General features: G+C 39.1%; 1 protein-coding gene across 2 annotated transcripts in view; it reads left to right on the top strand.

Moving 5' to 3' along the window:
• Positions 1-24,706, top strand: part of PREX2 (phosphatidylinositol-3,4,5-trisphosphate dependent Rac exchange factor 2) — a 214,732-nt gene extending 190,026 nt beyond the window's left edge. For both annotated transcript variants that reach the window (XM_059672950.1, XM_059672949.1), the window contains exons 38-40: positions 10,877-10,979; positions 15,216-15,283; positions 21,177-24,706. In XM_059672950.1, coding sequence (XP_059528933.1) covers positions 10,877-10,979; positions 15,216-15,283; positions 21,177-21,222 — 217 coding nt within the window. In that variant the 3' untranslated portion in view covers positions 21,223-24,706. The remainder of the gene's footprint in view (positions 1-10,876; positions 10,980-15,215; positions 15,284-21,176) is intronic.
• The last annotated feature ends 1,012 nt before the right edge of the window (positions 24,707-25,718 follow it).

The raw sequence follows: 25,718 nt of genomic DNA, 5'->3' as shown, positions 1-25,718 counted from the left end.
AAGTCAAAGGGGTAAAAGTTGACTGGCGGAGAAGAAGAGGTAGTGCCTTCTGAAGAGGTGATTTCAGTAGAGACCTATATGAACTGGAGTGAGTTATGCAGATGTCTCCGGAAAGGGCATTTGGTCATGGTAGGGAACATCCATGCCCATGTGGGAGCTCAAGTGGCAGTGTGCCTGGTATGTTCAAGGAATGGCATGGTGGCCTCAGCCAAGTGTCATCACCTTGAGCATTTGTGTTCTTCTCTTATCCTGATGCAATATCATAGTTATCTGAGGACTGGAGACACTATGACAACCTCCACATTAATTTACTGAAAGTTAATACAATTAAATTTGTCATTTAATCTAAGAACCATGACCAAGTTGTCCAAATTATTCTCAGATATTCCATGAGCAATTGAGAATTTGACTGATGTTGTTTAGGAGAAAAAGATTGATGTCCCACAACTATTTTACAATTGCTGTATTCATCAAAAGGTGTGTGAATCACAAGTAATATTGGGATTTTAAAGTAGTTTGGCCTTTTCCATTTCTACAATTCAAAATAAATATAGTTTTGGTTAGCTCATTTTGGAGACATTTACTGAAGTGTGGGCACAAATGCCCCATGACAGATCCTGAAGTGAAGGTCAAAACTATTTGAAAATGGTATGGTTTTGTTTTTCCGTGACGCAGAATAAAATGAGACTTTAATAATATCTTTAATCTTTTAGTGAAGGCTATGCTTAGACTTTTCATGATGGTAAATGTGCACTAATTTATGTTGGAAACAGAAATTCCACATAAGACTGGTTCTAAAATAATTGCCTTACTAGTTATAATCCAGACAGCTGGAGAGGAACTCAGGTAGATCCGCACCTGCACTGCCATTAGACATGGATCCAACCTAGGGGAGAAGTTCACAGTGGGAGAGTAAATATTCCACACACCTTTTATCATTTACTTTTAAAATCAAGATGAGAAATCGTCAACCCTATGATATCCACGTTAGATAGTCAGTTTTCCTTTTCTGAAATATTTTTAAAGGATTGCATTATACAGCATATGTTTCATATTAAAGAGAAGAATGTGGTTTCTCGGTATGAAAAGGCAGACTTAATTAGCATTAATGTCTAGGTGTCTCACTGCCATTCTGAATTAGATGGCAGAGCTGCGTACAACAATGAATGTGAGATTAGTTGGACAAAAATTCAGGATGAATGATTAAAATCCACTCACAGCATTTAGCTTGGCTTTGTATTTATTCAATTCTCTTTCCCAGGGTAGTCCTTTGCATGAGTTACAGTTCCACTGATGAACTTTCCTGCCCACAGTCTCTTCATTGCTTTCAAATAGTGGAAGAAGAGAACTCTTTTTAAGATCAGGTTTTGCCTCTTAATCAGTATAAACATGTTATTAACAGGTAGTTTAATAATAGAAAATTCCCAGAATTTCCCATCTTGCCATGCTTTATTTTCATTTTATGTCATCTCTTGCAATTTATATCAAACAACACACATTTGAACACAATGTTATTGGTATATATAGTTTAACAATCTGCTTTAGGTTCCTAGCAACTATATGTATCTCCAAAACGTATGCATCCACTTTCTCATTATCACTTATGTATCTCCAAAATGTATGTATCCACTTTCTCATTAACACTTATGTTTGTTACATAACATTCCAACTAGTGGTTATGCCACAGTTTACTCAACTACTGTATTGTTTTGGTGATTTCTCTTTTGTATCCTTGGCACATCAGAGGCATCTTTCTTTATGTAGCTGATCATATTTCAATTTTATTTCCCATTAAGCCAAAAGAAGACAAAAATATCCTCCAGGTAGAATTACTGGCATTTAAACCTCTGGTTTATATATTATTATTCAGGTTCCAGAAGGACTGTCCTCATGCACAACACAACCAGGCCAGGTGGTCGTGGGGCCCACCCCCCTTTACCTTGCGTAATGAGGGTACATATCTTGCTTCTCTTCCAAATGGGCACTGACATTTCAGCAGTGCTTTCATTTACACTGCTTGATTTAACAAGTACAAACATTTGAAGATCTTTTGAATTTCCTTTTCCACCAAGATTTATGCTACATATTGTCCAGATGCATGCCTTACAGCAACTTTACCTTATGCCAAAATGAGTGTTTTTAACTTTTTGCTAAAGTGAATATTTTTAAAGTATGGAATCAGCACTGTGGCTGTTAAAGTTCCCTTTTGTCCTCCTGCCAGTCATTTGTTGCAGGCAATCCAGAAGCACGCCATGGGGATTTCTCCGTGTCCCTTTGATTTCATACTGCAGCAGCCTTCCGTTCCACGCGGTATTTCATTTTGGTTTGGTTCTTTATTCCCACACCTGCTTACTAGCCAACTGGTTTTCTTTAACTGATAAAAATCAGTATCCGCACATGTTATAAAATCCGAGGCATGAGTCCTAATGTGTCCAAAACCAAAGACGCCCTTTTCCTCCCGCTCCATCAGCTTCAGCTTCCTGCGCCGTGGGAACCAGTGGGTGGACATTTCCAGAGGCTACCTGACAAGATGTGTCAGAGAAATTTCTAGTGAGGGCAAGAAATCTGGAATTATTTTTCCCCTCTAAGGACTTACTCCAGAGGGTTTTGTCCACACTCTCTGGTTCTATTAACCATGGGGTTTGGGTGGTGTCAGAGCCCTGGGCTGGCCCTGAGGGAAAGGGATCATCTGAACACAAGTCTCATGTTTCTCACTCGCCCATGACGTCTGTGAATTAAAACTTTGGAGGCTCTGTGCTCATAAGTTACCTTTTATCTTCATGCTTTGTTGAGGGGGTGAATATCTTCCCAGAAATAAGGTCCTGCATTTTTTACTGACATCCAGTCAGGCTTGTGAACAGCATCACCAGGAGGGGGTCCCCGCATCCGGGACTCACCGGCCCCAGTCAGCATCACCACTATCTTCCATTTAAAACCACATATCAGTGTGGGGAAGAAACATTCTGTGGCAACACCAGCCTGTTCTCATCATTAAAACAACGTAATGATGATGAACATCAAGCTGGCCATCATCTATGTATTCCAGCGTTAGACTGCTTTTTCTTTAATACGTTGTAGAAACTAACTTTAACATGTATAAAGTTTTAGGAACTACGGGGATATAAATATAGAGATTAGGGATATAGATATATGAAGTTTCTAACTTCAAAGGGGTCTATTTCTAAAATGCTTTGTTTTGTTATTTGGAAATTGGGATATATTTTCACATTTGGCAGTATTACAGACGGTGATTGAATTCTCATTCTTCTTCCCTTTCTGTTACTGAACTCAAGGGGTTGGCCACTAGGGGCGCTCTATTCAAGGACTAGACATGGTTGTGGTGGGGTAGTTTGTTTAATTGTGACAGGTAAAGAAGACAGGATTTCTCTCCAAAACTCTGTCTCCGGGAAGGTAGGCTCAGCCATTGCTTATGTGGACCATTTGGTTAGATACACGTTGACTTCTTCTTTGCAGTGGGCTTACCAGGTTGAGTTGCTGTCAAGCTCATCTGTTTATAGCTGCATTTGCAAAATACTGCGGTACATTTTATCACTTAGCAAGAAGAGCATTTAGTAAGAACCACCCAGACCTTGAGACCCTTGTCCTATCTAACACTTCCCTACCAGCTAAAAATTTATATAACCCGTCCTGTGACCATAGCATAGGACCTAACGTGTGATTGTAAGCATTTGTTAGAAAAATGAAATCCAGGAGTTAAAATACAAGACAATAAAGAAAACTATGTATTACCAATTTGGTTAATGAAAAAGTTGATATTTCAAATGATGATCCACAGTGTAGTGACTCTCGATTCCTACAAGCAATTTTTAAAAAAGTATTTTTCAGATAAGTTATCAATGAACAATTTTGAAAACCACTTTTGTTTGAACTTCAAAGGACTTTCTCTTAGCAATATCTTATTCTGTCATCATATGACATTGGAGGACAAATTGACAAAATAGGCCTCCAATTAAAAAATGCAGAATCTTGTAAAAGTGGGGCAGTCAGGGCAGCCTGGTGCGGGTCGTCAGTCCTAAGGGGGCAGATGATGAAGCGGCATCTTTCTCCACTTGCCGTTGAAACAGCAGGTGAGAGGTGGAGATTCACTCTGGGGATTTCCCTATGTAGGTTAGATTCTGTGGGACAGAAAAAAAACCCTGCAGTAAGCAAATGGAGATTTCAGATGTACCCCTTTACTTTCTGTGCGAAACATGATTTGAGAGATTCAGTAACAAGATTAGGGGAAATGCTTGAATTTTAAATCTCCAGAAAGACGGCTAAATAGAAGAGAAGAAACATTTTTGCTTACTCATGATCCCAAGATACTGTACATTCCCAATAAGAAGTTCTAAAATTGTGCTCCGTAATCATGAATCTGAAACACATTGGTCTAAAACACTTCTTTTATATAAGGGTAAGAATAACAATGACAGAGCTGACATTTAAAATTGTCATTAAATATAACTGTAGTTTCAATTATTTTTAACTGTTATAATTAAATTATGACTAAATCAACTTCTCACTTGTTTGATATCTAATAAAACAGTTAATGAATCAAAACAAAAAATGAAAATAAAATAAAATTGTGCTCTAATCTTTAGAACAGAAAAAAATAAAATGCTATAATGGGGCTCTGGGAAAATAGCAAAATATATCCTACTCAGAATAGAATATAACTACATAGAAATCTTAATTACTCCACCAAACTCAGAGAAACAGAGGGCAGAATAGTGGTTAACAGGGGCTTGGAGGGGGGAAATGGGGAGATATTGGTCAATGGTACAACATTTCAGTGATGCAAGAGGAATAAATTCTGGAGATCTAATGTACAACAATGTGACTGTAGTTAACAGTTCTGTGCTATATACCTGACATTGCTTAAGTGTTTTCAACACACACACACACACACACACACACACACACACACACACACACAAACACACCACACACGAAGAATAGGAAAGTAGTACTATGTGAGGTGATGGATATATTAATTAGCTTGACTATGATGACTATTTCACAATGTATACTGTGATTAGAAATAATTGAAACTCCCCTCTCCCCAAGAGGCTATGGAAACACAGAAATGGGGCTGATATTAGTAGAGGGAGAGAGGAGAAGGAGCCCAGGCAGCGATGACTTCACAGAGATACATGTGAGCTGGGTTTAAAACATCACTAAGAACTTTCTGAGAATGAATACATTCAGGTATTAGGAGCAGGAAGGGCTACCCCAAGAGAAGACACAAAAATGAGATAAAATATAATCAGCTGCCCACACGGGGTTGAGGAAAGATTGCGGGAACACATCAGAGTAATGCTGCCCCGGGTTCTCCACCTCCCAGTGCTCTCTGTGCCCAGCAAGTGGGGGCCTCAGAATAAAACACAGGAGGATCCATCAGAAATGGCTGAAGATACGCAGATTAAGCGCCTTTTGGTGTCTGGGATAATCAGGTCAAAGAGAAAACGATTACGGTCCAGTGTCAGAGACCTGGGGAGACAGAAGAAATCTCATACCAGACACCCCTTAAGTGTTGGTGTCATCAAAGAACCTGTAAGGAGTAAAGACACAAGTCAGGTAGCAAAGTGGAGAATAAGGTCAAGGAAGTTCAGGTAGCTGCAATAGGTTTCCAATCTATTCAGGTAAATCCGCCCAAACAAAACAGAAATGAAATAAAATAGGTAGAGTTTGGGCTAAAAATCTAAAATGTGGAGAAGCAGATTCAAACCTGGGGACTAAGTTGCACACGCGATATTTCCTATTCATACATGTGTTCAGCACAGCAAATACATCCTCAAGTGCCTTAAGTGCTCAATTCCTCAAAGGCCTGTGGCTGCCTCTGTGCTAAACGCAGCCATGAAGCCACTTCAGAGGAAAACTCACCGTAAGGTGCTTGAGTGGAAAGAGTGAGGGGTGGGGAACGCTTGTGCCTGGCAGTTCATTTGTAAGCCTTGGTTTAAAGATACACACGGAGAACTTCCAGGGCATGCATTGAAAGTTGCAGTACGAAGTCCCATTATCTCTCATGAGAATGTCATGTCCAGATCCCTGTGCCGATGCTGCAAATGTGCCGCTCACACTCGATGGCTTTTTGCCTTAAAATATATGGAGTGAGCGGAGTATTCCGTATGGCTCTGCGTGTGCCACCAGCATCTCACTCCAGCTGTCCTGCTCACTTCTGCCTTCTGCTCAGTTCTTCTCCACCCTGCCCTGCTCTGCCTGTTTTGTTTTTTTCTCAAATGCTCATTAACCCCTCATCTTTCAGCTCGCAGACCATGAAACCTAGGAACCCAATATCGTCATGGGAAGATTTCATCAGTGCAGTCTGTTTGACAGGAGTCAAATAATGTTGAAAGCACCAAAAGACATCGGAACTTATTTCTTTTTCTTTTTAAAAAAATATGTTTGTATTGATTTCAGGGAAAGGAAGGGAGAGGGAGAGAAAGATGGAAACATTGATGAGAAAAACATTGATCGGCGGCCTCCTACACACCTCCTACTGGGGATTGAGCCTGCACCCTGGGCTTGTGCCTTGACAGGGAATCTTAATGCAGCCTCCTGGTGCATAGGTTGACGCTCAACGACTAGCCACACCAGCAGGGCCAGAGCTTATTTCTATAGATAATACAGGAAACTTGCTTGAGTGATTGCTGGCTTATGGATACTAGCTGTTGTTAGACTGTCACATTTTCCTAAAGAGAGAATATATATATTTAATACTTTATTCTATCTGTGTATAAGTGTGTGTATAAGTGAATTCCTTATTATTGAAAACAAATAGTCTGTTTGCCCCTTTTTCACATAATAATACTTAAGTGTTTTATTAAGAAAAGTGTCTTCTCTGTTACAGGGGATCAAGGACACAGGGGCTGGGTTTTTGAGATCCCTGAGGACCTGTGGCAGCTTCTCAAGCTTTTCATTTGTCACAAATGCATTGCTAAGGGTGAACAAGGTGGGAAAGACCAATAGGTCAGCAGTGGTCTTTCCATATTAATGTCACGGACACTCTGTCTGTGTAGAAGCATAGCAGCCAATCCAGGACTGATCAGTACTTAACATTCTGCATCAGCCCTAGGTGTACCATTCTCCCTCAGTGTGAGGTAACAGAAGGGAGCAGGGGACATATAACCCTGCGACATTAAGCAATTAGTTTCTTCAGTCAGCTGTTTCATTCTAGTTGTCAATAGACTTTTCACAGTGGCGCTCTGTGCTCAGCGGTGAAAAGTAATTAGATGGCAGAATAAATGAGATCATTGCAGGAATGAACACTGCACAGAACAGTGCATTTTATATCGAAAAATGCAAATCTGTCATAGAGAAGGTACACGGTCTCCCTTCAATTTATTTTTCCTACTTGATCGCCTTACACTCGTTATACTTATTTAACATGCTTCACATCTAAGTTCCTTTTTAATCACGAACACATTCATTTTAGTATGATGAGGTCTACATTAATAGTGAAGCGATTTGGGCCGACTGAATTAAACTTTCCCAAAACGACGAATTTAAAGTATAAATGCTGCCCAACTGGTGTGGCTCAGTGGTTGAGCCCAGAGGTCATCAGTTCGATTCCTGGTCAGGGTACATGACCAGGTTGCAGGCTCAATCCCCAGTAGGGAACATGACGGGGGGGGGGGGGGGGGAGGCAGTTGATGTTTCTATCTCTCTATTCCTCTCCCTCTTTCTTGAAAATCAATTTTAAAAACATATCTAAAGTTTAAATGCTGAGCCAAGATTGTGATTGTTGTATTATGGATGTGGGAGCTAGAATTCTCTAAATGCAGTCATCTACGTGATACAATTTTGCAATAATGGAAAGAGACCTAGATTTTGAATCAGAAAATGGTTTTGAATTCTGTGACTAACTCCCTTTGTGACCGTGATTACAATACCTGGTCCCTTAGAGACTTATTGGTGAAATATGAATAATGATATTTTTTTTCTAAAAAAAGGGAGAGGAAATAAAAACAAAGTATCCTTTGCTAAAGGTTGCATTTTTATTTTTAATTACTTTTAAAAATATGTTTTCACTTTAACATCTACATAATGTTAATTTATTCAAAATAATTGTGGCTGCAGATTCAGAAATCTTCATTACATTAGGTTTTCAGGTGATTTATTGAAGGTGATTTAGCTTATAACTAGAATCTGAATGTCCCTCCTCCACTAATAATAAGAAAATTTGGGATCACCCCAAGAGATAGCAGTATAATCATTAGCTACCAAGCAAAACCTCAGAATTTCTGACTATGACCTTGCTGAGAATTAGCAAATAAATCCACTGTAGGAAACAGAACTCAAAGCCACAAACCTTACATTGTTCTCCTTTCCCATGTCAGGTTAAGTTACTGCGTCCCCCTCTTGGCCCAAAAGGGGTGATGCATCTTCCCAAGTGTTCAATTTAACACATTTCAACTCTTCGGAGATTGGCTTCATTGTTCAGTACAATTTGAATCAACATTAAATGAGGCAGTCGATCCATGGAGGTTTGAAAATGTAATTAGAGTACAACTGATGTTTTTATCTGTTATCCTGGCAGATGACCAAATATGTAGAAGGTCCTTAGGTTTCAAGAATCTTGTGTCTGATTTAGTATAGAAATGTCATGTTTGATGTTTTTAAAAAGGATTTCCATGTAATTTGATTTAAGATTTGAAGTCTTACAAAGTGAGCCAAATGCAGTATGACAGATTCAACTTAATTAATGACTGAGCTACACAATTTTCCAATTAAGCCAACCTAGGAAGCCAGGCTTGGTCTCTGCAGTGAGACTTGGTTGAGAAGGAGGTTGGGATGCTGATCGTTTTTAACCCCTAGCATCTAGAAGTAGAAATGGCAAATAAGAGACCAGCATGCTTTTCCTGACCCTTAGCTCCGTGGTTTGATATATAAAATAAAATTGATAGCTATTATCTAGGATCAGTTGGGACAGACATCTGAAAGAAAAACCTCATATTAGCAAATGCCTAATTATGTCAAGTAAGACTCTAGTTCAGCCAAACCCCAATTTATAAAAGAATATTGGTAGAAGTTTGTCATTTACTCCATGTGATTATCATAATCCTGTAACATCAGAATCTTATAAAAGAATTTACCACAGGGTTATTTATTTAATGAACCTCTCTTTAAAATAAAAAAGTAGAAAGCTTTTAAAAATACTTAAAATAGCCTTGGCCAGGTGGCTCAGTTGATTGGAGTGTTGTCCGGCAGGGCATGTACCCAGGTTGTGGGTTTGATTCCTGGTTGGAGTGAGTATGAGAGGCAACCGATTGATGTTTCTCTTTCAAGTTGATGTTTCTCTCTCTCTCCTTTCCTTTCTCTCTAAAAATCAATCAAAACATATCCTTGCCCAGCTGTTGTGGCTCAGTAGTTGAGCATTGACCCATGAACCAGGAGGTTGAGATTCGATTCCTGGTCAGGGTACATGCCAAGGTTTCAGGCTCAATCTCCAGTAGGGACATGTGGGAAGCAGCTGATCAATGCTTTTCTTTCATCATTGATGTTTCTATCTCTCTCTTCTTCTCCCTTCCTCTGTCTGAAATCAAAATATATATTTAAAATAAACACATATCCTTGGGTAAGGATCAAAAAATAGTAAATTAATTAAAATAGTTAACATACAATGGGATTTGAGAAACTGGGATTTCTGAAAGCTAATGTTCCTCAGATTTTCCAAATAATGTGTTGCCCACATGAGTTCACATAGGCACACGTACTGTATGAGTCAGTTGCAAGGAGCAGGGGAGATGACATTAGTACCCTGCTGGCTCTCGGCATTTCCAACCTTGTTTCTCCTCCTCCACACACATGCTTACAGTCCTGGATGCCCCAGGATAGAAACATATTGCATTACCACCTGGAGTCCTGCACCTCCTTTTCCACGTTGGGTGAATTTGTACAGTGGAAGTAGGAATACTCTGGAATCCATTTCTGCATCAGGATACCTTAATAACCTAACTATAAATGGAAGTGACTATGAATCATAAACATAGGTCCCAGTAACCTAACCTAAATGCACCCCTAATTTACTTCATTTAGTTTAGTTCCAGAAATAACCATGGCCATTTGAACAAAGGAAAAACAGAAGGCTCACCGGTCATTGAATTCAGGGACTGAATTATGAATTTTCTTGGGGCTACTCTGGGTACTGCATTCTTGTATAATTAATTAAAGGTTCCTTTGGAAAATTTTACAGCCTTTAAATTAAGTCCAAGAAATATACTTTTTAAAAATCAATTCTGAACTTAGTGAATATTAATTTCACTGTTAATTTTTCTACTATATTAGGCATAAATCAATATAAATCTATTATCAATATGAATGGAAATATTAGGAAGTCATTTTTAAATTACGTAAAATATCAGTAAAGAATAATATCTGGTAATAGAACTTATTATAATTTTGCTTATTTAATTTCCTGTCTACAAACTTTCAAATAAACATAGTTCATTATGAGTTTGTTTGAAATTTAAACACTTAATTTTGGACTCGAACAGTGTAGCTCTATCATCTATTCTGAACAGGTATTTTGTAGAAAAATCAATGGTTCATTGTCTAGTTGCTTTAATTTTGTCTGGTGCCTTTTGATTTTGAAATTAGTGTAGGGGAGGAAAATTAAACTTTCCTCTGTCCTTCTGAGTTCTTAGCTGAGACCCCTGTAATAAAGGACAGATTAACAAGAGAAAATTATAAACAAAAATTTATTAATATGTATACATCATGTATACATGGGAGATGCCGAGGGGAAAGTAAGTAACTCTCCAAGAAGGTATATATGGGGGTGGTGTATTCTGCTAGCTTCATTAGTAACCCCAAGTGTCTCGAAATGCTCCCCAGGAACCGGTGGGATTTGACTTGCCCTTGCCTTTGCTCACAGGTGCACCCTGAGCGTGACAGTGGAGCAGGCCATCATTCTGGCCAGAAGCCACGGACTGCCTCCTCGCTACATTATGCAGGCTACGGATGTAATGCGGAAGCAGGTGAGTCTCACACACTCTAGGGCAGTGGTTCTCAACCTTCCTAATGCCGCGACCCTTTAATACAGTTCCTCATGTTGTGGTGACCCCCAATTTCATTGTTACAAACTGAACATAATTAAAGCATGGTGATTCATCACAAAAACAATATGTAATTATTTATGTGTTTTCCGATGGTCTTAGGCGACCCCTGTGAAAGGGTCGATCGCCCCCCAAAGGGGTCGCGACCCACAGGCTGAGAACCACTGCTCTAGGGAGTTGTGTTGTAAGACCTGGATTTGTTTGCGCATCACATGTCTAATAAGTGCCTGGATGTGAGGGGCAGTTTTCCAGGCTCAGAGGGTAAGCTGAGGACAAGGAACACTCCCAGGGAAGAAGCACAGGTGTCCACGTGAGGGTTCTCCGAGAACCTTCGAGAACCTGGAGAAAAGGGTGTCTCAGGCCACCTGAGGAGGAAAGGGAGTGGGCCAGGCAACATGAGCCAGGGTGGCTTGGGGCTTATGTAAAGGAGAAGATACGTGTCACTTTCTGGGAATTGCAGGGAATAGACTGGGGAAGGGGTCGGGGGAGAGGAAAGAACTGAGGGCCCTGCGTGCTTCTGGAGATTCACAGGGCCTCACGCAGATAAAGCACAGACCTCGGTTTTCCAATGAAGCGTGTCATTGGACCGCCTGTAGGTCTCTGAAGTATGTGTGGGTGAGAATGTCCTAGCTTATAAAGAGGATGAACTTTCTATAAAATAATCCAAGAGTATTTGGAGTGGCACATTGGTTTTTAACCCTTAAAATTCTTTGAAAAGATAGTAGCAAGACTGCACTAATATCCAATTTAGTGATTATTAGGAAAATGTGCTTACTCTAGTAGAAAAGACAGTGAGTAGAAGGAAAAAGAAATTGAGAGACATTAATTGTGTTAAATTTTATTGATTGCTTTTTAGAGAGGAAGAGGGAGAGAGACAGAGAGAAAAAAACATCTACTTGTTGTTCCACGGGTTGATTTTTGTATGTGCCCTGCCCTGACCAGGGATCAAACCCAAAATCTTGGCGCATCAGGACAACATTCTAACCAAGTTACTTAGCCAGGATGAAAGACAATTTTATATTTTATTTTGCCACCTTTTCTTAGGGCTACCACGGAAAATTGGTTTAACCAATCTCTCTACCTTCTGACTTGGTTTGAATTGTCCAGTGATAGTGAGGGACTTAATTTTTAAGATATGCTTTTGTAATTATGAACTTGGTTTACTAAAGAGTGGATAATTCTTAAACATAAATCCCTATGGGTTTGCTCCAAAAAAACCCCAAAACAACAACACAAAAACCCAGAAGCGGTGATAATTGAGGCCAGTGCTGGCCTGTGGACCGCACTGCAGACATGAGGTGCAGTGGGCACAGACCCTGGAGCTTCAGGTTGTGAATCCCAGACCTGAAGATTGAAAACCCAGGTCTCACAAGGTCCAGGAGGGATTTGTTGCAAGGAGGTTAGATCCATGAGAAGCACGTGGCATACTGCGGTTCAGCTGGAAAAGGGCAAATACAGATGCAACGGTGGCAGGTTTAGGAAGAACTTTTTGGGGTGCAGATACACATTTAGTTTTTTAAGGCAGGTTAAGGTGAATGTGCGATTAGTCATATCTGGATTGGGATGTGGGCTCTGAAACATACAGAAAGAGACTGATCTTCAATTTCACTCTGTTGCTACTAGATTAAGTTTGCAACCAGACTTGTAGAAGCCATTTCAAAAATTGTGGTTTATGGGAGACTATATTAACCTTTTTTAATAATACTCTTTTTATAATAGTAAGGGGATAATTATGAGTTGGCTACATATACACTGTAAGTATATAGACTTAAACACTCAAAACCTTTAACTTCTTATAACTGAAAATGAGGATAGAGAAAATGAAAAAAGTAAAACAATATTATGTAGGCCTTAATGACTTGTTTAACTGGTGTAAGCTTCTTTAAAACATAATATACATACACTTGTATTAATACCTGTTACTATATATTTATAAAATGTAATTTTAGAAGACTAAAATGTTACGAAGTCCCTGGTCGATTTCTAATTTGCACTATTTTTTAGTATTTATCATCCTGTCTTCCTCCTAATTTTTGAATAAATACATTTAGAACCCTACCCCTTCCTTTGTTGCTTGTCTCTCTGCTCTAAGTTTTTGTGATATCTCTAAGTGGTTCTGAGAGACAAAGACGGAGTTCTACCTTCTCTGTGAAAGATTATGGAGCCCAGGCCTTCTCTTTAGAGAAACTGGAGTAGACTTTTGCAATATTCCTCCTGCTGCTAATCCTATGAAGAGTTCAGCAGCTTCAGGTTACGGGATTAATGGTTGGGATCAGTCTGCAAGCCAACACTTACCAGCATGGGATCTGAGTAGTTAGGACACACCTGGAATGAAAGTGTTTCTTTTGCCTTTCAACCCCTTAGACTCCGTTTTTCAGAGACTGAATGGTTAGAATATTTGCCAGATTAATGATTTATAATTTCTAAGATATTTAGTTTCTTTTTCTAGGAAGAAGCTTTCCAGCATGATTTATTATTCTCATTTCTAATTGCAGTATGGTTTTCACATACAGATTTTGTATATGTGCTTTCCGTAGAGTTGTTTAAATTAAGGGCTTGAGTTAGTAGGAGAGGTAAAAGATAGAAGGAAGGGTACTGTGCTCCTTACACTTTTTTGTAATGATTATAATAATTATTGGCAGCACTTTCGCCTAACCATCTGATCTGATTAATAAAATAATTGAGGTTGACACTCCCATTTACATCATAAACTTCAAGTTTTCTGTCCTATAAATTATACATTTCAAGTATTCTTTGATGGAGGCCAAGCATTCTTTTTTGACCATTTTAACAAACACTGGGATTGCACAGAATTCTGGCTCCTTAGCTGCAGTATCAGAGCATTAGTCTGGGCACGAGGACCAAGGACCAGGGAAGACGCACTTCTTGCCTAATATCATGGTGGACACATGTAGGCAAATCACCGTGATACAGGCACCAACAGGCAAGGACTCTCTGGGTGTACAACCTAGTGGCTCAGGACATAAGTCAGAAAACTAATAAAAAATATGCAAATTCTCTACTTTGCTTTTACAACCTTTCTCTAAGTCTAAAATTACTTCAAAATAAAATTAATTGCAATTCCTAAATCCCTTCCCATCTGTCTCTTCTCCCCCCCCTCACCACCCCCATCCCTATCCCTTGCCCTATTTGCTTTCCTTTACTTCAGGGGTGGGCAACCTTTTTTCTGCCAAGGGCCGCTTGCTTATTTCTAGCTGGCAGGCCATACAAAATTATCAACTTTAAATTAGTCTGCTATCTTTGGGCAAACATTTAATTAACTCACTAATGCCTTGGCAGGGCCAGGCCAAATGATTCTGTAGGCCTTATATAGCTTGTGGGCCAGATGTTGCCCATCTCTACTTGGTCCACTTGAGAGAATTTTTCTTTTTCTTTTCTTTCTTCTTTCCTTTCTTCTTTTCCCATAGGTTAGCATTTGGTAGCAGGAGAGAGGGTTTCAGAGGTTTTTTTTTAAACCACTCTCCTTTATCTGTTCTCAGTCCTACATGCTGATGTTTTGTTCTATGCAATAACTAATTCCCATTAGGAACTGAACAATGATTGTAGCTTCATTCACGAACTTGACAGATTGTAAAGACTTTTTCATTGCTAAAGTACGTTGTCTTTGTGCTATAAATGTTGAGGCAGAATTCTTACATTTCAGAGATCTACGTGCAAATTCTTTTAGAACTATTTAAGAAATTATTTTCTTGATAAGCACGGTGAAGTTTAAAATAGCTCATTATTTAGCTAAAACACAGGAGTGTGATATAACTGTGATTTTTGTTCCACAAAAGTGAAGATATAGCAGATATTTATAACCTGCTCATGTCCTATTGTCTTATGCATTGCTTGCTTTTAGGAATAAAGACGTAGATGAGATGGTGAACAGGAAGCTGTTGTTTAAACTAATTTCAAATAACTTAGATGGCTATTGGAATACATGCCAATCCTTTGAAATAATATATCAGCATATTTTAGTTCTTAAAAGCATTAATTTTGAAAGTGCTCAGATGAAAATGTCTCTCTTCCTTCTCATCCAGTCTCCCTTGATGTTAAGTACATGGTTGGAATAAATACTCTACACTCAAGTGTTAATGCTGTCTTGATTACTAATGCGATGTAGAGCCAAGAGTGAGTTTTCTTGACTTTTTTCAGGGAGCAAGAGTTCAGAACACAGCAAAGAATTTAGGAGTGACAGACCGGACCCCACAGTCTGCTCCCAGGTAAGTGACTCCCCATGTCTGCTCTTTTCCACCCTCTCCCTGCTGTAACCGCTCGAGGCTATGCTCAGTGTAGAACTGATTATAGTCATAGAAACTGGCCTTGCAGACATTCTGTGGCTCTGTGATTAGGCATAAATGCTCTCTGAATGAAATTGAATTCTAGCTGAAGAAAATTTAGAGGGAGCAAGTAGAAGAAGTCTTGACATTATTTAAATTTTGCAAGTTTCATCATGAATTCAATCACAAAAGTCCACACAATTCCTATGAAAATTTATATGCCAACTGTGCCAAACTACGAAAATGCTGTTTTCATTTATATTTTTATGACGGGCCGTGCTGTTTGTTCCCTCTGGCAGGGTTGCCTTTCCCATCTGTGTCTGTATGAAACACTCCTATTTAACCACAAAACCCTACTGAGATATCATTTCCCCTTGAAGTCTTGGTTGAATTTCCTTTCTCTTTATGCTCCATTAGCATCTTGTATACTGATTGATTATAGCCGTGAGTGTGTTACAATATCCTGCTACATGTCTCTTTACTCAACCTGAATAATGAATTATTTGGAGACAGGGAGTATGTTGTTTTGATTTTGCTCATTGCTCATCATTGCTTACCTATGAATATCTGAACTGATTTCAAGAATGTATGAATGGATAAACGAGTGAATGAGCTTTTTGTTTGTTAGCAGACCACATATTCACAGTTTACATATCATTACAAGAAAAGACCTTAATTCACCCTTACAATAAATGATATGGGCACAGCCATCAAGGAAATGATACTGATTTGACTTCCCTGGTAACATTAGGGTAGGCAGCCATCTGTCTTGAAGTAGGGCGAAATTAAGTAATTTCTTTTACATTTGATTGTGTCTGTACTTTTGCATTTTAACAAAAAGAAGGCCCTTCCATGCCTTGTTGCAGATGAGACACTCTTTGTTTCTATGTACAAAGCAGTTACCAGAGTTAGAATGAAAACTGCAGCATTTATGGAGCTAAATCTCGTTTAGAAATACTGTGTGGGCAGTGAAAGTACTTTCAAAAAACAAAACATATTTTCCCCTGAAAATGGATGAAGTACTACTCATGTTCTAATTGCATTTATTTTTAGTGCTGACTCCTAATCCTATTTTGCGCTTCAAGTCTTGTTAATGTTATCTTCCATATTTGATTAGATTATAATCTAAGACTTTCGTTTTGCCATAGAACCATTTCATGTAGGAATTAGCTCTCTAGCACCTGGAGCAGACAGGGTACATTTGGATAATGAACCCAGTGCAGTGTTAAAATTACAATAAGAAAACAAGCTAACAGCTCAGCAGGGTCCTCTTAGCTAGAGCTTATAAACAATAATAAACAGTGAGGTAGGATAAGACTCCAGCATCCTAATCAATAAACCAATAAGTAGCAGGCTGAATATAAGAAAGGAAACTGATGAACTCACTTTTTTCTTTATTGGGTTATGTTTTAAAACACTTGAAATGAAACACAATAAAATGTGCCAGCTATAAAACTGACATTTTTCACAAGGGAATAATGGCCCTGAGAGAGAGAGAGAGCTAGAGTAGTTTTTACACTTTATTGTACTTATTCTTTCATTCACTTTACAAATATTTATTGAGGACCTACAAAATGCAAAGCACTCTGCTGTCCCCTATGCTGAAGGTAAATACAAGATAGAAATAGTTTTGTCTCTCACGAAGCTTTCAGCTAAAGAGCTGAGATGAGTAAAAGGTAGCTCATAAGGAAAGGTAGAAGATAAGAGATTGCTAAGGTCTGCAGAGGGGCTGGGATTCCCTCCCAGCTGGGAACCAGGATCCCTTCCCCCAATGACATCAAACTAAAAAACATTTGGCTTTTATAACCAGTCCATCCATAGGCAAGTCTGGGGTAATATTTCTGCAAATATCTTTGTGGAGATAACATTTGCTACCTCAGTCTAAGATAATATTTTATTCTAATCTCCAACCAATCTCTTCATAGTTTTCCTAAAACCATTCACTTTCTTTCATTTTATAAAAATTCACTCAGCAAACATACATTGAATTTCAGCTATGTGTTTGTAGGTGTCAGGTGCTTTGTTAAAAACTAGAAATATAGCCTGGCCAGTGTTGTTCAGTGGTTGAGCATCAACCTATGAACCAGGAGGTCATGTTCAATTCCCAGTCGGGGCACATGCCCAGGGTGTGGGCTGGATCCCCAGTAGGGGGTGTGCAGGAGGCAGCCAACCAATGATTCTCATCATTGATGTTTCTATCTTTCTCTCCCTCTCCTTTTCTCTCTGAAATCAATAAAAATATATTTTTTAAAAACTAGAGATATAGTCTCTTCCATCAGGCACCAATGTGTGCAGTAGAGTGACAATTGAACAAAATGAAAATGTTATACAGTTAAGAACTGTGACAGCAACAGGCACAGATCCCAGCCTAGGAATGGAGAAGGGAGGTTGAAGAGTATTCCTGTCACAGTCAGCATGGTAATCAATGTCCTGTACAGCTGATGCAATGACACCGGTGCCTATGGACACATCCCATTCTGAGAACTACACCTAGATCTCTGGGATGGTTGAATGTGCTTCAAGAATGATGCCAAGTGAGGCTGGAGACATAGGCAGAAGCTGGATCAGGAAGACACTGGTATGAGACACAGAAGGGTTTTGATTTTAACTTGTAGACCATAGGGAGGTATTAATAAATAATCTTCCTATCTGGAAGATTTAATTTTTAGAATTTATCTCTGGCGACATTAAGAGGATCAATCAGAGAAGAGCTAAGCCTAAAGTCAAGAGCTTGAAAGGAGATGACTATAGTATTGAGGATGAAGATGAGAGGAAGGATTGGAGAAACATTAGCTAGACAGAAATAATAGTCTTTGGACACTAATTGGAAGAAGAAGGTTGAGGAAAGGAAGATGATAGAATGGCCACCACATTTTTGGCTTGAGTGACAAGAGGTGAATGGTTCTAGATGTAGGGAAAAGAGCTCACTTAGGGGAAAGATGATGATTCAGCCTGGTACTATTGAGACTAAGGATCCATGGGACATCCATGTGGAGATGCCTTTGTGGGCAGTACAGATGAGGTTCTTCCTCCTCTGTTCATACATTGGCTTTTCAGAGCAATTAGCACATCTTCACGAAGAACCAAATATTACATTTCAGCTGGAATGGCACACTTGTCTTATTTTCTATTGCATTATGAAATCTGTAGAGGATTGTTCAATGAAAGCTTGATTTTTCTTTATTTGTATAATTGGGAGGCAAGCATACTATAGTGGTTAAAAGTGACATGATGGTTAAGTCCAGGTCCTGCTGTGTGACCTTATTTAGTCGTGTTATTTATCCTCTGAGACAGTTTTCTTTTTTGCGCGATGGGGAAATTGCCTTGCAATGGAGTGTTACTGGACTTTAGCCTTGAAAGAGGCATTTGCTTTGTGGTTTCCTTTAACACAACTTGTACTTTGCCATGTACACAGATGAAGGGCGTGAGCTATAGACTGCAATTCGAAAGTTCTACTCTGCAGGTTTAGATTTGGGTGGAAATATCAGCTCCAACAGGAAAAGACGAAAGTGGAGCTGGGACCACACCCTTTGTGCAGGGCCGCTGGTATGCATGAGTGGAATGAGAAAAGCAAGGGCCCCTGAGCGTTGGGCAAACAAAGACCTCCTATTACCTAACAATTTAGCTGCCAAAAAAACAAATGCCTCGGTGCCGAGAAAAAGTCTAATTCTTACCTATTACCTTTTACTTCCAAACTTCATCTGCTTCTCTAAGTCCCCAAAGCCCCACAATTTCCATTACAAATGTGCCTGAACTCAAATAACCCTGAATCACTTCCAAGAAGCCTCATAGAAGCGAATCTGCCCAGCTCTGCAGTACCCAGAGCTATTATTTCATTAGGTGATCACAGGCAGTAGCCTTTGTGCCAGATTGCAAGGCAGACAGTTCAAAGACTTGCCTACCCCATGGCATTAGTTACATTCTGTGTGAACGTGCAGTTCAGAGTAATGGAATGTGATGGCTCAGCCCAGGGAGGACGTCCTCTACCCAACTTACTGTGTCTGTTCTGCGGGAGTACGGCCGCTGTGCCTTCTCACTCCCCAGGCAGCACTGTTGGGAAATGAGGATAGGCACTCAAGAGGGGAAGAGCTTCCCAATTATTCTGCTATTCCAGCCCTGGGCATGCAATTTAAAGCAATACCATATCCTTTAGCTGAAAAAAAGCTGCTTAGAAGTCTGTCAGGTCATTTTAGTGTATTATTTTCCCTGGGAAGGGCGAAATAAGCTTTCTGATATGAGATGTCCTTATTTCAGTATTTATTTTCTTCCGTGGAGGTGACATGTGGAGCAGAAACCACCTTCCAGACTTGAAATACGTTTTACAAACCTCTAAGGCAATAACTTCTTGCATGTGTGTCCAGACTAGGAAAATTCATTTTGTTAACTAAATTCCTAACTCAATATTAAATCTTTCTCATTCTTCCTCTTTGATTTAGAATTAGCATGGGATTAAGTATTGAAGAGAGAGGAAATTTTTAACTTGCTAAATTTGTTAACAACTCGTTGAAGCTGGGTTCACTTTAATGTGTTTAAAGGCAGTGAATACGGCAGCTATTCCTGGGTTTGGAGTGCTTTTCAAAGTAAGCAAAGCAGAAATCTGCACCTTTTTTTTAGACCATAAAACTAAGCTCTGAAGGAGAGCTAGCGTGGCCATGGGCACAGTTGAGGACCACAGGTGGGGTCCAACATCTAGCCACCTTAGGCCAGCTGATGTTCTCTCAGACTATGCCTTAAATCATGGGCATGCCCTAAGGGCCTATGTGGTCACTGTTGCAAGCCTGTTCCTCTTTCCTTTGTTCTGGGGTTAGGATTCCCACCATTCAGAGGAATGTGGAGCACTAGAATGTGTATAGTCCTAGGTCAGTCCCCCGAACTTGGCCTTGAAGCTGTATGGTCACAAACAACTAGACCTGGGGTGAAAAGAGGGAGCGTCTTCCCATCTCCCGGCATCTCCACCAGTTCAGATGGATTCCTAGACCCACGTGAATCTCCACCTGATTCTACTCACAGGTGAGGGGAAGGATGGGCAAAGCTGAGAATGTTTTTCTGAGGAAACACCAGCTAGTTGTGCCTTTGATGTCCAGGACTCTGCCACAGCAGCCATTCCATATCGAACTATCTGTACCACCAGATGGTACCAAATGAAGCAAATTTCTAAAACTGGTCAGAAAATCAGTAGACCCCTATTGGGGTAGATGTTATCTTGGTACAAGACAATCGCATGATGATAATGATCACAATGATATCATCCTGTGGAATTTAGAGAATCAATTTTGCTACCAAGGAGAACAGCGGGCACTGGAGCAAAGCAGCTGGGTGCGAACAAGACAGCATTGCCCAAACAGTCGTCATATTTGTGTGCACAGAGACATTGGTGTTTTCAAGAGAACAGCCCTGGTCAGTTGCTCAGTGGTTAGAGCATTGGCCCTGGGACCAAAGGGTCTTGGGTTCGATTCCCGGTCAAGAACACATACCTGGGTTACAGGTTCCTCAGCCCCCATGGGGTGCATCTAGAAGGCAACCAATTATGTATCTCTCTCACATCAATATTTCTCTCTCTCTCTCTCTCTCTCTCTCCCTTCCACTCTCTATAAATCAATGGGAAAAAATATCCTCTGGTGAGAATAAGTAAAAAATTAAAAAATAGAACCGAAATTTGGGAGTTTGCTAATTCCTATGCGATTTTTAGTGAAATAGGCAATATGGTCATGCCTCCCAAACCAAGAAATTATTGTTAAGTGTGTTTGTTATACTAATGTATTTGTTATACTAATAAAAAACCTCAAGTAATGTCACTGCGTCAGGCCACGGTCACACTTTCTCATGCCTCTTCTAGGCTGTACAAGCTGTGCGAGCCGCCTCCCCCAGTTGGAGAAGAATGAAGAGAACCTCTAGGAACCCGCTGAGCAGAGCTTCTGAGCCCTGGGCGAGACAAAGGACCGCCTGGCGAAACACTCTGCATTCAAGGAAAAGTGAATTTTTTCCCTAGTTCTTTCACCACGGTGTAAATAACTAATGTCAGCTCCTCCTGGGCTGGAAATGGATAGGCCTTCATTCACACAATTCAGTTTCACAAACCGATCTCTCTATGTATTGACATGAACTCTTCGTTTTTAGGGTAGACTTCATCCCTGGACGTTACAGAAAAAATATCAGAGGACAAAATGAGCCATCGTGCCTACTCTCCCATGTACTAAAATTATTTCATTGTGCTTAGTCTTATCTTCGCCAAATGGGAAGACGTAATCATGGATCTCTGAAGACACATGGCCACATTTCCTCAACTGTGCAGAAATGTGACGGAAAACAGAGACCGGTGTCCTCGTCCTCAGTCCCCCTGCATCAGAGAAAATAGTTCCTGTGTGAAAGGCGAAGAGCATGGTTTTCTCTGTCAGAGGGTGTTTTGTCCGGAGAGGAGAAGAGAGTGATTGAGGCCTCCGTCAAGACCTCCTTCCAGCTGCTTCCAGGTGTCCTTCACGCTGCTGCACAGTTGCAGAGGCCAGAGCTGGACATGATGATAATCACTGTGGGTCTCTGAAGTGGGCGTGGCTTTCTTGGGCCACGTGTGCTGGTGCTGTCAGATGCGGCCCGGGGTGGGAAGAGGCAGAGATTGGGGAGGTGGAAAAGAAGACCAGACTAAAGGAGGGGAAAATAAGTCTATTTAAAAACTCAACCTCTAACTTAGATACTTAAAATTCTTCATTTTATTAAGGCTTTCATATAAGACATCAAACTCCTAAGAGAATACACCCTGCCCGGCATTTTTTCTATCAAGGTAGATGTATAAGAGATGAAATTAGGCTTTATTTGGTGAACTTTAAAAGGACTATTAGAGACCTTGATAATCTATGGAAGCACAAGGTATATTCTGTGCATGATTTTTATCATTTCTACCTTGATAAAATAACATTGTTATTAGCATAGTGAATACAGTAATATTGAGTTTAAATTCATAATTTTCAAAATAATTAAAATGCCCTTATGGTTGTTATAATTTTATGAATTTAGACTAATTTAGTATGTGAAACGCTTTCAAAACTAAAGTATATACAAACCATTATTACGTTTTAATTTATAAACTTTGTTCATGGTTTTCAAGCTATCATTAATGACCTTCATCACTAGCAGTTGTGTATTAAATAACAAAAATACTGTGTTTATACATGTACAAGCTTTTTATATACCAGTTAAGGTAATAATTGTTATTTGGTAAAGGCTCTCTTAAGATGTTGGCAATAAGTTCATATTTGTAATGAAAAATAAAGAAACCAAAATCAGAGTTTTCAAAGAAAAAATTGAACACTTAGAATGCAATAAAGAGATGAGTATAACAAATATTTATATTAAGTACATTCTTAACTTTTAGGGATTTAACATTCTCGATACTATCAGCAAGTGATCCTAAAGGTCCATAATATTAGCAAATTGTGACTTTTCACATATTGAAAATTTGATTAAGTTCTATGTAGAGCTAATGAGAGAGCACAACTGAATAACTAGCAGGTACTTCTCATACTGACATCAGTGTTTCCTAATCACTGTCCTGGAAGCAGTAGTCTCTCAGAGGGATGAAAGGGTCCTAAACATTTTAGTCACACTTTGGTATGTTTCATGGGGGAAATTACCTGTTCTTGTGGTATGTATATAAGAGAGCATGTTTTTAAGGACTTACATTCTTTGTAATATAATGCTTTTACTATTACTTTAAGGGTCAAGCATAGTATATGGATACCATCTACTTTAATAAGTGCTTGGCATTTATTAAATGCTCCAAAGTTAATAATGGTGTATAATATCATCAGCCATTGTCATGTTTTATAATAAAAATTATAGATAACAGTTAAATAATTACTATGTGCCAAGCAATACGTACAAGTGCTTCATCCGTTCTTTTTGTTACTGCTTCACTAATCTTCATAATGACAATTCCAGGTGGCATTCTTTTCATAGCCCCCTTTTTACAGTTAGGAACTGAAGCAGAGAATGGTCCAGCGACTGGCCCAAGACTACATGACTGACAAGTGGTAGAACCAGGATTTTGAACCCAGGAAGTTTGACTTTTCATTTTTTAAATTGATTTCAGAGAAAAAGGGGGAGGGGGAGAGAGAGAGAGAAACATCTATGATGAGAGAGAATCATTGATCGGCTGCCTCCTGCACACCCCACTGCACACTGAGGGTGGAGCCCACAACCCAGGCATGTGCCCTGACCAGAACTGAACCATGACCTCCTGGTTCATAGGTTGGCACTCAGCCTCTGAAACATGCCAGCCAGGCAAGTTTGCCATCTTAATCCATTATGGTTACCAGCAGAACTGTTGTAATGGTACCAGTTATTTCTTAGTAAAGGAGGAGTTATATGGACTGTGTTGCCATTAAATTATACATCTTATCTTGAGAAAAAATGAGTGGAAATATATAAAATGCCTTTAATATATGAAAATCTTAGGATTTCCAGGACGTTTTACCTTTCTAAATACAATGCTGTTGCAATCTGGAACAAAAATTCCTCAAATTAAAGATAACAGTTTTAGCTATATTTTGAGTCTGGAGTAGTACATCATATAATATTTGACTGTGATTCCCAAGCAGTGGTAACAGTAAAAAATATCTATTTAACAAATGAATAAAAACAATTTTTCAATACTATGATGCGCTTCTGTGTGACATTGGACGTTTAACTGGCCTTGAGTTTTTAGAGCAGGTTTACCTAAATGCTCACATACTCCTGTACAACCTGAGTACTTTTAAACATTGCTAAAGCCTGCCAGCAGTTCTTCCAAGTTCTGAGTTTGGACATCTGCCTCTCTCCACCTAAAAGGGAACGGCATGCATAGAAAATATGGTTCTTCACTGGGGACTGGATTCAAAATTGTGGGATAACTAGTAACTCCTAGTCATACACATTAAATATTATATCTTACAAAGATTTTCATATTACACGTTACACAATTTAATAATTATAAAGATGAGCGATTTTAGGAAACTAAAATTTTACATACATACCCATTACTATTTAATAAGGAGGAAAGAAGAAAGAAAAAATTTGTATTATTTTTCCTTATATTGTATATCTAATGTTGACTTTAGAGTATAGCTCGATTTTATGAGCCAATATCCCAATCTTAGAAGTCTCATACTATTTTCTGTCTCTTTAAATCACATTGTTCCAGTGGTTTCAATTCAGTGACCACTCTGTGCAGTCACAATGTTCAATTTAAAAATAGTTTAAATTCTTATGATACTATAATTTATATTTGGCCCTTGAACAATACAGATTTGAACTGCATTGGGTTCACTGACATGCAGATTTTTTTCAACAAATGAATACAATACTATAAATATATTTTCTCTTGCTTGTGATTTTTAATAACATTTTATTTTCTCTAGCTTACTTTATTATAAAAATACAGTATGTAATACATATAACATACAAGGTGTGTGCATTAATCAGTTGTTTATGTTCTTGATAAGGCTTCTGGTCACAAGTTACCAGTATACAGGGTTTTTGACTATGGTCATTTTTTAGACTTTCCACACTGGTAGTACTTACTAATATTGAAACTAACCTTTAGTGTGTGACTAAATTGTTTCTAAGCTTTTGGAAACTATGTTTAATTTTTAAAGACTTACTTTCAAGAGAATTATTGCGCTAAATTATAGTTTAATTATTTTCTCAAAGCCAGTAGTCCTTATTTCATTAATATATAAATACACTAATCAATTTGCTGAATGAATTTTCCATTGTTCTGCTTAAGTATAAAGGCCAAAGCTATTGAAATGGATGATCTGAACTTGGATTAAGAGAAGTATTCTGTACCCTATCAAGTTTTTGAAGTTTTAGTGATGAGCCTCAGAAAGTTCACCCTGCATAAAGCCGAAGCGGTGGGGGAAAGTTCCAAGAGGGATTTGGGCCAAGAATGGGTTCAGGCTGACTCCTTTAAAGTACAGTGGACACAGCCTTCTTAGGGGCTGCAATGCCACAACTGTGTTAGACTTTGGTTTTAGAAAATTTTTACTGCTTCAAAACTACCTTTGCAGGTGATCTCAGCATTCAGATGGCCAAGTCGTGCATGCGTAGAAGACTGTTCAGTATGGCCTGTGCATTGTCTAGCCTTTGTTGCATAGGCACATGGCCTACTTCACTCAGGATAGCTGCCTCACTCACTGAGAGACACCTGAAGTCTGCTAAGTCTACTAATATATAAATATACACATTGATACTTACTGCTTTTTGTTTTTCATGATAATACATTATAGAAATTGGATTATGATGTCTTGTTTTGTACGAAGATAGGATATATGGAGTTGTTCAAAATATTGAATGTCCTGTAAACATCAGAGCTGCCTACATAGACAGGAAGCACACCTGGTAGAGC

Source organism: Myotis daubentonii, chromosome 17 (genome assembly GCF_963259705.1).
Source record: "Myotis daubentonii chromosome 17, mMyoDau2.1, whole genome shotgun sequence".
In the NCBI taxonomy this organism is placed as follows: domain Eukaryota; kingdom Metazoa; phylum Chordata; class Mammalia; order Chiroptera; family Vespertilionidae; genus Myotis; species Myotis daubentonii.
The sequence above is the reverse complement of the archived record's forward strand: the minus strand, read 5'-3'. Positions and strand labels throughout refer to the sequence as shown.